We start from the raw sequence: 19586 nt of genomic DNA, 5'->3' as shown, positions 1-19586 counted from the left end.
CCCTGCTTGGCTCATCCAATGGTGCGTCCAGCAATGGGCAGACCCAGCTCTCCTGCTCTCACGCCCGCAAGGCTGGCTCACCCATGCCTGTACCATCAGGTAAGGTGCAGGACTGCTCTGCAGAGTGTTGCAACCAGCCGCCATCACCTCTAAATCCATTCTATCTACCACCATCTCTTCCATAACTGCCTCTGCTGCCACCACTTCTACCATGACAGTCTCCTCTTCTAGTGAAGTTTCTTCATGACCCATAGAATGGCTAGATCCATCGTCACGATCTCTTTCTGCTCCAGCAGACTACAGCACTTGTTTAGAGAGGGCCATTTTCACTTCCCAATTATGCTCATTAGTAGTGTGGTATTTCTAAATAGCAATTTTATCAACTGTAGCATGACCACTGAACGTTATAAAAGGAACCCTCTTGCTCTCCTCATTCCCCTTGTCTTCCATAACTTCTAGTTCTTAATCTTGCCACAATTTTCAAAGTAGCCTCTCAAAGTATATTCTTCTATATCTTACTTTAATACCATTGGCAATCATTTTCTTCACTGCTCTGTGGGTAGCAGGCTTTACAGAAGCCTCTTCTAGAAGCAGCTCTATTTGGTTCCACCTTGTGTGACGTGTGTGACGGAGCATACATTGCTACTTCCACCTCAGCAAGCGTGTTCTCAGAAACAGTCATCTGTAGTTTCAACGATTAGAGCTGAGCATCTCCCCAATTGCCCTGCTTCCTTTGGCTAATGACCCTCTATTTTGAGACCAGATTTGCTTTTTCCAACTTGAGTTCAATATTAATAGTGATTTCTTATGTTGAATTTTTAAACCAATTATAACTACATTTTATTAATATCAGTTTCTACTAGAAAAGGTCCTCATACCAAACAATTTAAAATAAGATGAATTGCAAAATATTAGGTAATGTGAAGATTCCCCAGCAAGGGGGAAAGGTCTGTGATTGCAATGTCAACAGCTCGCTGGAAAAGAGCCTGCATTTGACCAGCTGCATGCATTTCTGTCCTCTAAGGGCTTTGCACTTCAACAGTGCCAAACTCAGCACAACAGAAATTTTTATGAATGCTTCAGAGTCAGAGGAACTGAGCTTGTCTGGAATACTTCTTTCCATGTTGAAAATCAAGAAATCATTTCTAACTGGATACTCTGAATAAAACAGCTCAAAAAAAAAAAAAATGAACTTATGTGTTTCCAGCTTATTCTCTGAAATCTCCTGGTTTTTGATGAGGTAACCTCTACTTTGAGAAAGTGATCTTCCTGTACATTTGCAAACTCCCTGGAGGGTTGGTGATCTTTTACTTCTCATAAAAGCCTCCTTCTCACACAGGCTTTCATTGACTATTTGTTGCTAGGTCATAGATTGGAAGGAAATTAATTTAAAGCGCCTCGATGACCTGGAAATAGACTATATAAAGTTAAAAGCCTTACTATTGTGAAAGCTACAGTGCAGTCAATGGAAGAGACCGCGAAGCTAGAGCAGAGACCAGAATGCTAGCCAGAGCTGCTTCACTGCAACGGCTCCAACAAGCACGCACTATCAATGCAAACAGATGCTTTCAGAAGGAAAATCATTTGCCACTAGTTACAACATAAAGTAGAAGTCGGCACAACACAGTGTTACGATGACTACACATGGACAGAATCAAAGTTATGTAAATAGACGGCCACTTGACTTGTACAGCACTGGGGTGGTATCTCTCTCCTCCTGACTGTTTGATGTTATCCAGGGAGACAGGAAGGGACGGAAAGCAGCAAGCATTAAGGCAAAGCCATGGGACACCGATAGGAGAGACCAGCAGGGCCCCTGCACACACTGTTGCCCAGGAAAGGTGCCCTGGCTGAGGCTTACAATCTTTCTTTCTTTAAACTTTCTTGAAAGCATAAAGGCAAGTAACCAGGAGACATGCTGAATGGTTTGCTGAACTTACTTTTCACTATATTAAGGCTATGAATGTGCCAGGCAGGCAAATGCTAGAGATGGGTTTATTCTGGAATTGTAATGTGGACTAAGAAGCTCCGGAGACAAGATTCAGAATACCTGGAGCCTACAGCTCCTGGGTTTCATTATGGCCAATGTGCCCTCACAGCTGCCAACACCAGCTCTGTGAACTTGGCTGGCCAAGTTTTCCTAGTGTCTGCAGGCTTACCTTTTAAAGTTTAAAAGCATTATGAAAGATGAATATTTCTTCAAAGTTTGACTCTAGACCCAGACGATGACATTCACGTAACCTTCCTTTCACTGCCCCAGGCTTATCTTCACGATTCTAATCATGACGTCAGAGCCCCTGAGCTAAGCTATGTCCTCGGTACTTTTCAGTTGAGCATGATGGGTTCTTGTTTGTTTGTTTCTTTGATTTTATTCACTCTAGGGACAGGTCCTTTTGTAAGGGTCCACAGGCTCTGTCATGTGTGCAACACAGACTGCCAAAAAGCAGGACCGAGCTCTCCTTCCCTCTGTCTACTCCTCAGGCACAGGGCAGTATTAAACAGCCACACCTCAGCTGAGGGAAGAGGGTGGGAGAAGAAGAGATGCCTGCTGACCACGCCCTACTGTAGCACCACTGCCCCTCTCATCTGCCTCTGTGTTACCTTTGGTCATCTGTAGCACTTTGATTGTTGTTCAGGACAATTCTCCACAGATCTGAGGAAACCAGTTTCTTCTGGTCACTCACAAGATTGATATCTGGCAACTGCAATTCACAAACTTTGCTTTCAGACAGACTGAATTCTTGAAATGCAACAAAAACCTTCTGGAGTTCATCCCAATATTCCAAACTACAAGGGACCTATAGGAAAACAAAGGAAAACATTCAAAGTTATAAATTAGAAACTACAGGGCCAGGGAGACTACTCAGCACTCTTTCAGGGGATGCAGGCTCAGTGCTCCTGCAGGGGATGCAGGTTCAGTGTCCAGCAGCAACATGGCAGATCACAATTGTCCGTATCTCCAACCCCAGGAGATGTGACGCCTTCTTCTGATCTTTGAGAGTGCCACACATGTACATAATATACAGACACACATGCAGGCAAAATACCCATACACATAAAATAAGTAAAATTAAAAAATAACATTGAAACTATGCTATATACTTATTGAAATGCAAATTAAACCTTGAAAGAACTTATAACCTTATGACTTGGTAGGAAGAAAAAAGGTATAAAGACAATGTTTTAGTATCTCATTCCCAGTTACGTTAACCTGGCTTGCTCTAGAAGGCTCATTAAAAAAAGACTCATCCAATAGTCAAAACACCCACAGTTTTCTATGTAAAAGAAAGTAATGGAGAACAAGCCCTATATTTTTTTCTACTATAGTATTCAGAAGATAGTATGCAATTAACATACAAATAGATTAAAGGAACAGTAAGAGCCAAGTACAGATGAAAATTTACTTTGCAGTAAGAGTAAAAACCGAAAGAGAAAGCGACATCATTGCTCATATGAAAAAACCGGTGAAGACTACAAAGTGAAAGTGTAAAAGAAAGCTGCTAATTTTGATTTTGAAACAGCAAAGTATTTCTATGTATGCAACAAGATTTAGGAATTGGAAAAAAAATCACTGATAAAAATCAAATATAAAAAAGCTGACAGGCAAGCCAGGCAGTGGTGGCACACACCTTTAATCCCAGCACTTGGGAGGCAGAGGACCATCTGGTCTACAAAGCAAGTCCAGGACAGCCAAGGCTACACAGAGAAACCCTGTCTTGAAAAACCACCCCCCCACCACCCCCCCCCACCACCACAACAACAACAACCCCCCCCAAACCAAAACAAAGAAACAAACAAAAACCTTACAGGCTAAGACAGGCAAGACTCAAAGAGAGGTCAGCACTATTTGTTCAGACAAGAGAGCGCTCTTACAAACCAACTGTGAAACACATGGAAGAACACGTATGTGCTTTAAGGAGGCACAGGGGTCAAGCTGCATGCACCTCAGCTGTGCCCACTGCCCACCGCAGGACAACATCCCCGGGGGCCTTTCCGCATGGCCCTTGTTAGAAGGCAAAGGGAAGTCAATGTACATGTGATACTCATGTTGCCGCTGGGCTGTCTGTAATGTTTCTGACCTAGGAGTCTTAGGCTTCCCACAGCACCCATGACATACCTATCCCATACATGGGATATGTTATTAAACTTAAAATTTTAGTTTTAAAACGACAACATGTGGGTCAATCCTATTTGTCTTGCGAAAGTACTGTACTTAGATGTGTTTCCTCTTTTGGAAGCATTCCCAAGTCGCCATCCTCAGAGCTGGTAACTCCCTCTTTGCATCATCTCCAGGCCTAGTACATGTCTCTGTCACACAGCATCACACCCCTTGGCTCGTTATATGCTAGACTATACTAGACTCTGAGACCCCTGGCTGAAGAAACGGCATATTATTTTACAATTTGTCTTTAGCATTTAAAGCAGTTTTGAGGCCATAATGAGATCTTTAAAAAAGAGTCCAAACAACAACAAAAACACAAGAACTTCCTAAGCAAACCTTTCCTTTCTTAATAAGTGGTGTTTAGTCATTCATCAGCAACATATTTTTCTCCTACCTACAATGAAGTTCATGTACATACGCAGATGTGAAGGACAGAGATCAGCACCATGTTTTCCTTAATCACTCTTCACACTATTTTTTGAGACAGCATCTTTCACCAACTCTGGAGCCCACCGATTGGTTAGACTGGCTGGCCAACAAGACTCGGGCATCTTCCCGTCTCTGCCTTCCAGCGTGGGGCTTGTAACTGAGGGCTGCGACACTGGCTTTTCATGAGTGCTGGGGATCAGGGCTCAGGTCCTCAGGCGTGGACAGTGTCTCAGGGTTACTACTGCTATGATGAAATGCCATGACCAAAAGCCAGTTGGGGAGCCATCACTGAAGGCAACCAGGGCAGGGACTTACACAAGGCAGGAACCTGAGGCAGGAGCTCATGTTGAGGCCATGGAGGAGTGCTGCTTATTTACTCAGCCTGTTTTCTAAGAGAACCCAGGCCTAGTAGTCCAGAAATGGCACCACCTACAATAGGATGGGATGTCCTCATCAATCACTAATTAGGAAAATGCCCTAGAGACTGATCTTATAGGGGCATTTTCTCAACTGAGGTCCCCTTCTTTCAGATACATTTGTGTCAAGGTGACATAAAAGTAGCCACTACAGATAGCATCGAGTCATCTCTCAAGCCCCCTTACCATGCATGTGTGAGGAGAGAGATGCCGTATGAGGAAGAAAAGAAATCAAGATGCGTGAGTATGCTGAAGCCGACGCATATGTTTGGGGAACTTAAAGTAACATGTTCACAGTATCCAGCGCAAGCTACTGCTTCTTGAGATTCTGTTAGCTAGGCATGATGGTATGCATGTGTGATCCCAGCCCTTGTGAGGCAGAGGAAAGATAATCCAAGTTCAAAGTCACCTGGACTATGTAGGCGTATAAGGAGTTTGAGGCCAATCTGTGCTAAAAGAATGAAACAAACAAACAAACAAACAAACAAAAATCAAGAAGGAAAGTAAAAATAACTCTCTTCTTGTGATCCATGGCAAGAGTTTCCATAGCCTCTTCTGTCTCGGTCTTTACTCCTGCATTGTCTTCAATCTGAAATACCTACGCTCTCATTCTCATTAAATTCTACCTTTCTTTGAACCTTTTCAAAAAGCAATAAACATGCTCTTTGGATTAAGGGCCTCACAAATAGGGGAAGAAGAAATGTGGGAAACGAGGTGCATCAGAAGGTGCTTAGAACCTCGGTGGAAGACTGGAGGAGCTCAGGGACGTATGCTAACAGATTTCAGACAATGGATTGTATAATTCTGCATTCTTAGTGGAGAGTTTACATCTTCAATAGGGTCCAAAAACTGTTTCTGGCCTTGAGCTAGAAGTTCTGCATCAAAGTTAACACATAATAGCTGGTGAAAATTGGCTGTCATAGTGGGAATCAGAAGGAAAGAACAGCAGTCAGTTCTCACGGAATCAGCATATGGCTGGGACGGCCTAAGCTGGAAGCAGGATGGAAAGCTGTCATTTAAATAAATGTCCCAACTGTTTGATTTTTATCAAGAAGACTCAGGAGCCAATGATGGGGTGAAAACCTGCCAGCTCAGAGAGGCGGAGAAGTACCCAGCTGACCTTCCTACTCAGCCATGTCCTGGAAGGAAAAAGCCCCTTCTCCTTCTCCATGCTGTCTTAAGTGCCCTTCAACTCAATGTCCCTCTTTTCTACTTTCTATGTGCCTCTTTATCTGTTCTTCAGACTTCACCTCACTCTGTTTTCTTCTCCTTATGTTCACTTCCTGTCAACTGGTTGCATGTTCTGTCTCTTGACGTAGGGTTAAGTTTATTTATTCCTGTTTACAGACAGCTCTTGGCTTAAGGGTGTGTGTTAGGGCTAAGCCACAGCAGAGCTACCTGTTTACAATAAACAGAAAGTTCTGGAGTTAAAGATGTGTGCTAGGGCTGAGCCACACCACAAGAAGAAATATGATTTTCCAGTCCACAATCTTGAGTTGATAATGGGATCAAATATCCTGCAACAGGAAGCCATTAGGCTGTTCAGAGGCAACGAAGGCCAGTTGTCCCAACATTGGGGATGGAGGGGAAAGAACGGAGAGAGTCTAAAAGAGGTGAAGAAGGCCAAAGAAAAATGTTGAGCTCCCAGCTTGTTGGCGGCTGACGCTACTGGTAAGCTTGGCTGGAGCTGGAAACAACAGAAAACTACTATAGAAATAGGTTCCACCATATGACAGTCATGTGTTTGTCAAGATTTCCAGTTATGTGTCCTACTTTTATTGCTTAATGGCACGCATTAGTAAACATACATGAAACTCTGTTGAAAACATTTATATTATATGACTGGAGAGCATCCTTTCTACCAGCTGGCTCTCTTTAGGCCAGAAGGTGATGTTCAGGGAACAGGGGGAGAAGAAGCTACCAACAGTCTCTCCTATCTATAAAAGCTGCAGTTAGGATCTGCCAGGCAAGATTGTCCTCTAGTGCAACAGTGGCACAGTGTCATGGAAGTGACCCATTTTTTCTGCTCCCAAAGAAGGAAGCTCAAGCCTGGTTCTGTAAACTGGGTCAAGGGCTTGTGCCTGGGGAGGTGCTGAGGAGCATACCTACTATTAATATTGTCTTGAAGATGTGTGGAAAAGCAAGTATACTGTGGACACAATGTGACACACTACAGCTTCCACGATGAGATGCTTTTTGTTTTGTTTATTTTTTAAATTTTCTTTTTGCAAGATGGAGGAAGGATACAAAGGTACAGGGATTTGTGGGACTGGGAAGCAAGATGTGAAACTCACAGAAAAATCAATAAAAAGGTTAAAAAGAAGAAAGCTAAAAAATATTGCCTTGCTAAATGGTCATTCTGTCAAACTGCCTTCTAACATGCTGTATTCAGTCTTCAGCAGAGAAGCTTCTTACTACTGTGACAGTGATTAATGCAGAAACTCGTCATGGCCGAAGTGCTGGGAATAAGTGATCTGGAGTGCTCAGTCCTGAGTGGGACATCTACAGAATCAGGAGGCAGATCTAAGAGGTAGAGGATGGGGTTATGTGCACAACAGAGCTGCCGCGCTCACGAATTCACCATGGCCATGGATATATATACCAACATGATACAAGATTGGGTCTGCCAGCATTTCATCACTGGAAAAGGGCTCCTGTTCCTTCCTGTGGGCCTATGGGCAGTTAATGCCTGCTGGGATAGGAAGTGCCACTTGCCTGTCAGTAGTGTAGACACTTATAAATGGCCTGCACTCCAGCAAATAATCTCTCAGCCATGTTCACATAGGCAAGTACAATTACATGAGTGGACCACTTACAGAAAGAAGACATGAGGAGGAGGAGGAGATATTCTAGGAGGAAGACAGGCTTCAGCAGGAAGGAAAAGGGGACAGGAGGGGCAAGGGAGGGGTTCACGACATACACACATGAAACTGCTGAATAATTTTTAAAAGAAAAAAGATTAAAAGATGTATTTGCCTACAGTACACTAAAACAGAAGCAAATGAGCACTGTTAGTGTTTTAAGGATAACTGCATTCAGTGTTCCAAATACATACTGAACAATTTATTGATAGCACCTTTATAGATGGTCATCTTTACATTATAATTTCATTCTAGTATTCTGAACAGAAGAGCCTCATGGGGATCCTGGCCCCCGCACCTCTGAAGGCGCCTCGTCTCATAATGTCATATCAGAGCTTTTTTGTGTGTAGATTTTATTTTATCTTATATTTATTTTTTATTTATATGTTTTCTCTCTTTTCATCCTACAGTTGCTTTGGGTATATATTACAGCTTCCAGATTACTGTTTGAATGGGATTCCTGAGTGCGTGAACAAGTGGATCTCTGCATTTATGTCTCTTTCTTGTGCTCTTTTCCTTCTGTTTGTTTTGTCCTATTCTGATGTTAGTTTTTGTTTTATATTGCCATATTAATAATTTATTATTTGTCCTTTAGAAGCCTGTTTTTTTAAAAATCAGAGAGTAAAATGAGGGTGGATGCAGACGGGAGGGAGTGGGTAAGAACTGGGAGGAGCAGAGGAAGAAACAATCTCAGTAGATATTATGTGAGAAAAAAAAATCTATTTTCAATAAAGAGGGAACAAAATCCTGATCCTGGCAAATAGATCACAGCACTTGGGCAACTTAGTGTAAACTACACCTTCCCACTTTGCAAAATAAGGTTAATAAAACCTATATTGTTTTAAAGCCAAAGTAAGGATTTCAATTTTATCCTAATGCTGCTTGGAGGACACAGAAATGATGCAGCAAAATGTACATTTCTAAAAGATTCTAGATATTATAGAAAATGGATTTAAGAGGTACATGTGGAGGGAAGGCAACCAATTAGGAGATTTATGGTAGAGACATTAGAGAAGTACAGAGTACAGAGTAGCAGGAGAGATTCCTGGGACATAATGATCCTTTTGACTGATCAGATATGACTGTGTGACGCTATGTCAAGGTTGTGGGTGCTGAACTCATCCACTGTAGGGGTAAGGATGACTTGTCTCTGAGGAGGAGTTTTGGTATGCGTGGGGGAAGGGCAATCATGAGCTCTTTTATAGACAAACTGAGTTGGAAGCACCAATAAGCCACTCTAGTAGAAACAGTCAGTAAGGACCTGGATATTCCAGAGAGGGAGAGGGGGAGGTAACCATGTGGAGCACAACTTACCACAGGCCATCCTGCATTACCCTCCCATCCGGAGCTTAGGATATAAGCATAGAGAATAGGGAGGTCTGAGTGTTTTAAATGATAAGTTAGGGGCGTGGCCTGGTTAAATACAGTGGGCTGGCATGGATGCTGATAGCAATGAGAAAAAGGCAGGGAGCTGTCGGCCAAGGGCTTCTGGGAAAAGTCTGTGAGGACAGCAACACATTGGGTAAGGAGGGTAAAATGAGATGAAATGAGTCTTAGGGATCTGAAATAGGGACCTGACTGGAGGATAGAGAAAAATAGATACAAATCAGTATTCAGACAGGAAGGGATAAATCTCAGTGTGGATGGTTACTGGGGAGGAGGGAAAGCAAGGGCGGTGTTGCAACTGAGTCTTGACGTGGAAGAGATAAGATCAATGGCTGTGGTTTTCAAAGAAGCCCATAGCTACTTCTTTCAGACTTTTTTTTTTTTTGCAAGCCATTTTTCATAGTTAAATCTTCTTTTAAAAACTGTAGCTGCTTAGGGGCTAGCATATAACATATTCTGAGAAACGTTTCCAAATGATTTAATCCAGCTGGGGTGTATGGGAGAGGCCCCGGCTCATCCTCCTGTACTATCTACACCCAGGGTTAATGAATGGAGTTGACTAGTGAAGGGACAGGATGTCAGGCTCAGTGCTGTGTTACTCTGAAAACATCCTTTGTGCACTGGTTCTTTCATTTAGTCGGTTTTGCCATCAAACCCATTTGTAAACAACTTTGCTTTCAGTTCACTTATTTTCCTTTGTCTTTCAATTAGAAGCTGACATCCCCCAGCTAGTTTCTAGACAAGTAATGACATAACAAAACTAAAAGTTGACCATGGTCACATTGTTCTTACAGCTTCATATGGTAGCAATTAATTATTCCCAAGGAAGAGTTGGCTCTGTTGTGTGATCTACTTGAAATAATTTTAGTATGAGCTTTTAGGTTTGAAAGAGACCATGCGAACGCTTTTTAGTTATGGATCTATAACCGAGGATTGATTACTAATGCCTTGCTGAATAACTTGAAAGAAATGACTCTTCCAAGAAAGTCTGGTTGCCAAAAAATAGTTTAGAAAGTCTGACTATCTAGTACTGAGTCATGAGATCTCAGTGGGAACAAGTAAATTGGTCTCACTGGAAGACATTCCACACGTAACACATGGTACATTTCAAATGACTGTCAAGATTATATATTTTTTATTACATTTTGTTTTTCTATTCACTATATGACAGGACCTAAAAAATTAGCCAGCCATACAAAATAAACTGCACTTTAAGCATATGTGGCCTTTGTATATGAATATGTTTTAGGCTGTATATCTGCCAGCTGGTAAAAGCACATCTATTTATGCTCTGAAAATGTTATTCCACAATTTGTTTCCACTTGATGGCTAATTTGGGAAGATTTGCATGTGTGTTGGCCATTTAAAAATATTTTTGGTACAAAGAATATTTTGGCACTTAATTTGTTTTTATTACTTACTAGTGCTGCCAAGACTATTAGCAGTTACAGTTCCCCATCTGTCCTCGTGATGAACAGCTCCCATTTCTTTGTGCAGTGGCTGCTGACTTGAGTCAGCTACCTCTCTGTGGGCTCACTACAGCACCGAGGTAAAGGGATGCCTTTCTTGTACACCTGGGCTGCCAGGTAGACAGGAGAAACTGGGCAGCTCAGGCCCAGGCCTCTGCCTCCGTTGTCTTCCCTTTGTCCTGTCACAACAGTGATGAGCATGTAGGATTGGTTAGTGGGCACCAAAGCCGTTTCCATTCCCAACTCAGTTATTGATGATCACAACAGAAGGAAAATATGGTGAGAGAGCACACCTCTCTTTTCAATTCACACTTTTCTTCTTTGAGTGTGTGTGTGTAGGCGTGACAGTGTGGAGGTCAGAGTACATTGCTCAGGGGTCAGTCTCTCCTAATTTGCAAAACCCAGGAAGGAAACTCAGGTTGTCAGCCCGTCCTGAAGCTCCTCTGCTCACTGAGCCATCTTGCGGTTGCTACTGTTCTTATGTATTAGCTTAGTGAGGGAAGTATTTGCATTTACAGGTGAGTTAACTGTGGCTGATATAAGTCAGGGAACTTGCTCAGAGATGCACAGTCAATGGCTATAAAAACTATGCTCATTCATTGTTTAAAGAAGAAAAACAGAATATTTTTATACGTCATTTACCAGTCACACTTTTGTTTCTTTTTTTTGAGGATTTCTCACATACATGTCTATTTTGAGCAAATCCACCCCCCAGTCTCTCCTCTCCAATTTTTTTTCCTATCTCCTACCACGTTTCTCTTAACTTCTTGTGTGTGTCCTCTCTCTTAAATCTACTGAGTGCACTTAACATTTGGTGCTGTATACATGTGCATGGGTGTAGGACTGTTTACTGAAGCATGGGGAACTGGGCTGTATTCCTGAAGAACACTGATCCCCCCCCCCCCCACTGAACACTCATAAATTACGAAGCTAATCATCCTTTACCTATGAAGGGTGAGATTTCACGAGCCTCTCCCCTATCCACGCTGGGTGTTTGGTTGGTTTGCCCTTGCACTAGTCTTGTGCATGTAGTCACAGCCATTATGAGTTTTTATGTACTTTTGGGATTTTTTTTTAAAAGTAGATTCTTTGGAAGCAAAATGAATGTACAATACATAGTCAGTTTTGCCATTCCGCTCCCCTCCCTCCCCTCCCTTCCCCTCCATCCCCTTCCCCCCCTTTTCCCTTCCCCCTCTCCCCTCCCTCAAGTGTTCATCTAGGGTTTCCTCAGAGACAGGGTTTATCGACTGCTTTCACCTTCAGTCTGTGCGCCATACTTTCTTATCTCTGCAGTTTTCATTTTTTAAAAGATTTTAAATACTAATAACTAGCACCAACTGTGAGAATCAGACCTGGCCCTCCACACGGCCTCTCATCATCCCCACTGCACACTTGTGAGGTCTGCAGCCTTTGTGTGCTGTGCTGTGGATGTCGCTTGTCCCTGTAAGGTTTTATGTATAGAGACCCTGGTCCCCTGTGTGATGATGTAAAGCTGCTGAACCTTCAACATGTGGAGCATGGTCCTTAAGTCACTGGAGTGCCTTCAAAAGGATAGGGTTGCTATGGAAACCTTATGCTGGCCTTCACTCTTTCTTGAATTTCTGTATTAAGATGTGAGCACCTGAGTCCTCACAATAACCTGAGTAAATGCTAGCATTATACCCTTGAGCCTCCAAAACTGTGATCTAGGTAAAAAGTATTATTTCTATAAATGGTCTGCCTCTGTTATTTCATTACAATAGTGGAAAACTGACTAATACATCTGTACAGGCATTAGAGTCTCTGCTTGGCTAGCTTACTGGTTCTTCATGATTCAGCAGAAATGCCCTTAAAGACTGGGTACCAATAAGCCTCTAGGTTTTTGCTAAAAGTTCCTTGAACTTGCATGGGCATACCTTCAACTCTACGTTAGCCTCCACATCCTTACACAGAGCCTTAAGGATTGAGGTCAGAGTGTGGGTCCTATCAAGTTGTTCCTGAGTGTGCACACTGTCCTGTGCACGGGAACAGATGTATGCAAGAGGAAAGAAAGCACTGGAACTGCGTGGGTCTCCCATTAGCCAGGTTTTCCTCGTGAGCTTCATGATTAGTTTACTGTTTATTTTGCCTTTCACTACTTCGAGCAACTTCAAAATGACCCAGTTGCCTCTAGTTATTTCTGATGCACACCCCATGGGTGGCTTCTGCGCCAGGAGGTGCCTAGTAACTTTGAAAGAGTATCTGATGTGAACTCTTAATTTGATAACAAATAGTATTTGTATTGGTTATTTATTAAAAGGTAGAAGTATATAGACAGCATTTATATCAGTGCTGTGGTGGTGATAAGACTGAGTATATCCCCTAACAGAGAGCACTAGAAAGACAAGAGAGGCAGATAAACAATGGCTGGAGAGGTCAAAGACTGAGGCTGAGATCTGAGCACAGAGTGACTTCCCAGTGACAGCCAAGGTGACAGATGTGTAAAAATATGGACAAGTGCATAGCAGAATTAATGTGGAAACTTTATTAAGCTAAAAGAAGCTTGGCTCCTATACAATAACACGTATTTCTAGTCATAACTGTATTAGGGCTTGCTTGTCCTTTTAAAAAGTAAAGACTATTCCTATACTTAGTTACTTATAATGCACAATAGGAGACACAGTAATCACATAAAATAATATAAATTGAGCATAGCTTTTAATAGTTAATAAAAGGTATTTTCACCACAGAATCTGCTTATTTTGTGTTTCCACTTAATTGTAAATGTCTACCATTTAGTGAGACAAAATGAAAATGTTTTTAATTTCTAATGCTTCTGCTTACACACACACGTATCTGCCATTTAGCCTTTTTTTCAGAAGGAAAAACTTCTATACATCTTCAGCTAATAGAAGTCACATGGCTATGCATATGAGAACACACACATGCACACGTGTGCACACACACGCACACATGTATCTGCCATTTAGCCTTTTTTTAAAGAAGGAAAAGCTTCTATACATCTTCAGTTAATAGAAGTCACATGGGTATGCATATGAGAACACACACACACACACACACACACACACACACACACACACACACGAGTTATAATATTGGAACCAGTTGAGAAACCACAAGTATTCAAATGCAGGAAATCATGATTTTATAACATTTTAATATGATCTACTCTTGGGAAACAAAGTTAAGCAAACTCTATTTCTGTACAGGAAATATTCCAGCATGCAGTTGCATTGCGCTGCGGTGAGGGCACAGCTGCAGTCGTCACCTGTAATGCCCCACTGGTATTGCGGCTTACTGTACCGCATCAAGACTCCCTTCCTGTCCGGAAAACCTCTAAGTACAAACAAGACTCTAAGTCCAGATTTTATTTTCCCATGGTATCAGAATATGGTAATTTAAGAGCCCTGAGAAACACTTTTTTAGTGTTTAAAAGGAAATGTGTAACATTCTTTTATTAGGATCTCTGTTTAGGTTGGTTTTTCAGAAAACTTAACATATGGCCCAGCTATCTTATCAGTTGATCAAGCTACCAGGTTTCAAGCAAATGCAGGTATATAACATGACATCTTTCAAGATCATATTCTTCCCCAAAGAGGAGTAATACCAATATATTAAGAACTTATGGATAAAAACTAAGTTAAAACAGAGACAAGTTTACTATTTTAGGTCTTCCTTCAATAAAACTAAAAAAACCCACTAAATTCATAATATATTTTAATGTTATCTCTAAGTATTCAAGAACTTTACTCCACTGTATCTAATGGTCTACTGTCCATAGCGTACTTTAAGCCTCAATGATTAACTCATTAGCTTTCAAAAAGAGGGTAAAACACCTCATCACACTTGATAAAGTAGCTATTAACATACATGCTTCATATCACACGCAAATAAGTGTATGTATAATAATAAATGCATGTGTAACACAGCTTCATTGGTTACCCTATAGATTATACTTAATTCATCAATATTAATAAAATACTTCCATGACAAGAAGCACACACATAGTTCTTAACTTCAGGAAACTCAGAAACATGTAATCAAATATTAGTAGATACTTTAGGTTGTCACCAAAGATTTGAAATGTGTTTTTTAAAACATACTTTTTCTCACACTGTACAAATTCCATACTTTTCTGATAGATGAGTTTGTCTTCACAGTCTAAATTGACACAATGTGCTCTCCAGAGCAAAAGCTAACACCCACAGCACACCAGCGTTCCCAGAGCAAGAGGTAACACCCACAGCACACCAGCGTTCTACAGAGACATTGAAAACAGGCAAGATAGCCTAATGATTCTGATAGGAAGCCAAGTGATTTGCAGGCATCAGGAGGGGGAAAAGAGAAATGCAAAACTACATATGCATGACACACTGTAGGATACACTTTAACAAATAGAACACTTAGCGGATCTCTGGCACTTTTGGGTAAATGCCCTAGGAGTATAACTTGAACTCATCAAGATGAACTTATCTGCAAATTTCTAATTTTCTAATTGCAGCCCCAACTCTGGCCCCTGGCTCTTCATGCAGACCAGTTTCCTGCTTCCACACTGCACAGGCCTTCAGATACTATCAGCTTGTCTGCTCAGTGTTTTCCCAAATCTCCCTTCTTCAGAACTACTCACTACTCTTCCTAGAAAACCAAAAGCCACAAACCAAACCCTTCTTAATCACTCAAGCTAAAAGGAACTCCTTTTTTGAACTTCAACACCAGATACACAGATTTCTTACTGTACTTACTAAAAGCATCTCTGGTTGTGCACATGGATGGAACATTAGTTCCAGGCCCCTTGGATGCCTTACCTCTTTGGGAACCATGGTGCTGATGAGCATCAGTTCCAGGTGCAGGGTCTAACCCTACTCAGTCACCAGACTACATAGATTAATAAAAATGGTGACAGTATGTAAAGTCCAGACTATAATGAATAATCAGACAAGGTTTTACTTTGGCCATTGATTCCAAGAAATAGACTCAGTAAAGAAACAAGTCTATTTCTTGTTGAGTTTCCACTTAGGCATGGCTTTTACCCACCAAGTACTGGAGAGCGAAGATAAATAGCATAGAGCTTTTCTTCTCAAGAAGGCAAAGTGAAGGACAGAATCCATAATATGAATAGACCCAGGGTGTAGCTGGCATTTGCTACTTTGTGAGTTCTTTTTCTTCAACCTCTCTCCACCCTTTTTCTTCCTCCTGCCTTTTCAATCTCCCAATACTATATAGGAGAGAAAAAAGGACAGAGGGGAAAGGGGGCAGCATTATCCTTAGACTACTTCCTGCTGATTTGGCGTGTCAAACTCCTTGGGGCAAGTTTGATATTTGCATTAAGGCTATATAATTTCTTCTTCTTTGCACATGACTACTTAAGAAACCACAACTAACAGCAACCAACAACATCCAACCAGCAACCAGCAACCCGCCCACTGGGGCTCTAGCATTTATCTGCCCTCAGAAAAGTTCCCAGAATCCCAAACATCACACCCTCACATTAACTATGTGCAGCTGACAAAACCTGCCTCTGCTCAAGGCAGATCGTAGTCAGCTGCTGGGAAGCAGCCCCACATCCTAACACCTGCAGTTAAAACAAAAGCACATTCTTATAATATTTCTATGTTTCATAAAGAAACTCACTTTACTAAATTCTCACTACACCACGGTAATATCAATGTTCTAAAGAAGGGCAAATTCCCTATCTAGTTGGAGATACAAGATGCCATACAAGGCTTTCTGTTAAAGAGTCAAGAAATGAATGTACAAAAAGAACATAAATTCAAAGATACAGACTGCATTGGACTATCCTTAGGGCTCATGATAAGGACTCTCTTACCTAAAAGATTTCATTAGGAATACAAAAGAAATACCACCTTAAATATGATTTAACTACATTTCAAATTCATAAATCAAATTACCAAGAAGGTGATGTAATTGACACATACCAATGTGAACTGCCTTTGAAAAAAATGGGTTAAATATATTCAAGTGTACACTCAAAAGCTTAGTAAATATAATTTTTGTCAAATATAACTAGAGAATAAAAATATTTATTTTATCAAGAAAGTCATATTGATAAGTGACACCTCAACATTATAGCCAAGTGGAATGCAAAAAAGTAGCATCTATTCTCTCCCCATTTCCTGTCATATCAAATTTGCCTAAAATAATAACTTACAGTACTTGGGTACCAATCAGTCTTAACCTTATTTTATACCTTCTTGAGTTATCACAAGAGCAGCTATACAGTACAAAAAGCATTTCTGATGATACTCCAGTTCAGCATATCAAAGCACAGCTCTGTTTACCTAGCTCATTTTCAGGTTCCAGGTAGCTAAGAGCATGAAAAATGTTCTCACGGCCCTCTAATTCTTAAGTCTTTAGGGAGGCAGGCCTTCTCAGTTAGAATGACTGGCTGCCCTGTCCACTGTTACTTGGTGGTGACTAATGCCTTGTTAAGTAGATCATCATGTAAAAAAAGAATGTTATGTGGAAAAGATGAGCCTTAGACATGCTATTTTTAGACAATTCAGTCAAATTCATACATTTTAGGCTAAAACTAAAGCTACAAATATTAACTTTGTTTAAGGGTACAAAGCAGACTTCAGTGGCAGCTGATTCTGTTTTCCTAGCACAATTCATTGAAAGTAGAAAAAAGGGTGTGAATCTACACTCTGTATACAGGTAACAAGAATAAGAACAAAACCCTGCCTAGCACTGGCATCTACATGCTGTTTTCTTTCTTTCTTTCTTTCTTTCTTTCTTTCTTTCTTTCTTTTTTCTTTCTTTCTTTCTTTTGGCTGCATTTATTTATTTATTTTAAGTTTATTAATTTATTCATATTACATCTCAATGGTTATCCCATCCCTTGTATCCGCCCATTCCTCCCTTCCCTACACTTTCTTAACTGCACAGAGTAACCAGGAACCTTCTTGCTGGTCCTCACCCCTAAATTTGCTGCCTCTCGTGACAAGTTACTCTTTAAAAACTGAAGGGAGGACAAACCAAGACAAACCAACCAAACCTCACAAAGAACAAATTCTTCCTGATATAACCAATTCATAACTGTTTAGCATGCAATTAAAATAACTGCATTGATCTTATAGACTTTTCCATTATTAAGAAACAATAAAACAGGGGCTGTTGAGATGGCTTAAATGGGTTGGAGTTGTGCTGCCAAGCCGGAATACCCAAGTTTGATCCTTGAAGCCCACAAGCTCTGCAACCAAGTCTTGCAAATTCTCTAATCTCTACACATGTGGTACCTGTGTGCCCACCCACCTACAAGCAGAATAAACAAATAAATGTAACAGAAATCTCAAACAACAGAAGCAGCCGCAGCTGTAGCTGCAGCCACAGCCACAGCAGCAGCAGCAGCAGCAGCAGCAGCAGCAGCAGCAGCAGCAGCAGCAACTCAATGGCTTACTTTTAGTGTTTAGAAGTGTGGACATTTTGACTTGTATGTAATTATATCATACCTTGGAGGTTTTGAGTTTCGTTTTAAATACACAAAAACCAGTGACTTCAGAGCAGATCAGAACAATTTTAGTCCTGAATAAAAATATAGGATTACAGATTCTTTGACAGGTATAATCTGGCATAGTTCTGAGGAAGTTGAGAGCTGGTCTGGCCTCACTAGGAGATTATGAACTTTGACTGTTAAAGAATGTCTCTCTAACCTCACACTTCATTGTACCTCAACAGTACATTAAGGTTTAATAGTCTGATTTGAGTATTTAAGAAAAAATTTTTTTTTCTGGCTAAAAGCCAATTCACATTTTTTTGGTAGAATAACATATCTATTTCTAAGTTTTGGCATGCTTTTCTTTTGGACTGAGTCCCTGACAGACATCTGTACTTTGTAACTTTTCCTCCATTCTGGCTCTGAAGACAGACTCTGAGCTCTAGCCCAAAAGTCCCTCTCAATTGGAATTCATTAGTGTGAGAATCAAAGGACTCGGAAGGACAGCGGGAGGTCAACAACTTGCCGCTCTGGACAAGATAACTCCAAGGCATGAAAAGAAATGACATTTAGGGACCTGTAGGAACTGTTCTGTGATACAGTTTTGCATCACAGAATGGTGTTTGCTGCACATCATGGCTTTGTGCAAAGTGAGCCACCACAGATCTTACAGTTTACCTCATTAAATGCTAACACTGGAATCAACTGCTTGCTTGGATCCAAACCTGGAACTAGAAAAATACTAAGTCTCTAGGACATAAGCACTGATTAATTGGTAGTAACTCAACACTGCTGTCATTCTTGTTCAATTTGACCTTAGTTTGAATCTACCTTAGCTATTTCTCTGTACTTTACAGTTGATTTTCATCAAACAACTCTCCAAACTTACATAGTAGTGTTCACTTACTTGTTATGTGGCCTTAGCTAACTAATCTTAAGCAACCTCCATCTCCATGAGAGATGGAGTGCACAGCATATGGGCAAGAGAAAAGCCCGAATGCAGGGCAACAGCACGGAAATCTTCTAGCAACACAGGGATTGCCCCTAAATGCAGTAAACAAACATCACTGGATTTAAGGTCTGTGGGTTAGGGAAGTTACACAGGACATATTACCAGATGCCAAAACTGCTGCTTACAAGTTAATGGGGCCCTTAACATGATGGGTCACACTGGCCAATCTCCATATCGCTGAAAGTGAAATGAGCAGGCACATCGCGCCTCCCACTGTGATGCCCTTAGGAAGAACACCATGCTGCCGACCAAGTAATCTTTCCAAAACTCAACTTACATCTATCAAACGTCTATATCAACTTCATTGGTACAGAGTATGGGATGTCCCAGGTTAAAGAGTACATAAGCATAGGAGGAGGGGATTAAAAGGCATATAAGAAATAGATCAGTTAATGCAGCCTGATGTGGTGTTTTACATT

General features: G+C 41.1%; 1 protein-coding gene across 1 annotated transcript in view; it reads right to left on the bottom strand.

The window, feature by feature from the left end:
• Vps13b (vacuolar protein sorting 13 homolog B) overlaps positions 1–19586 on the bottom strand; it is a 551580-nt gene that overhangs the window by 88178 nt on the left and 443816 nt on the right. Inside the window, exon 40 of the mRNA XM_051159473.1 lies at positions 2602–2798. Within this exon, the coding sequence (XP_051015430.1) occupies positions 2602–2798 (197 nt within the window). The remainder of the gene's footprint in view (positions 1–2601; positions 2799–19586) is intronic.

This window comes from Acomys russatus, chromosome 17 (genome assembly GCF_903995435.1).
Source record: "Acomys russatus chromosome 17, mAcoRus1.1, whole genome shotgun sequence".
In the NCBI taxonomy this organism is placed as follows: Eukaryota; Metazoa; Chordata; class Mammalia; order Rodentia; family Muridae; genus Acomys; species Acomys russatus.
This window is presented reverse-complemented; position numbering and strand designations above follow the sequence as displayed.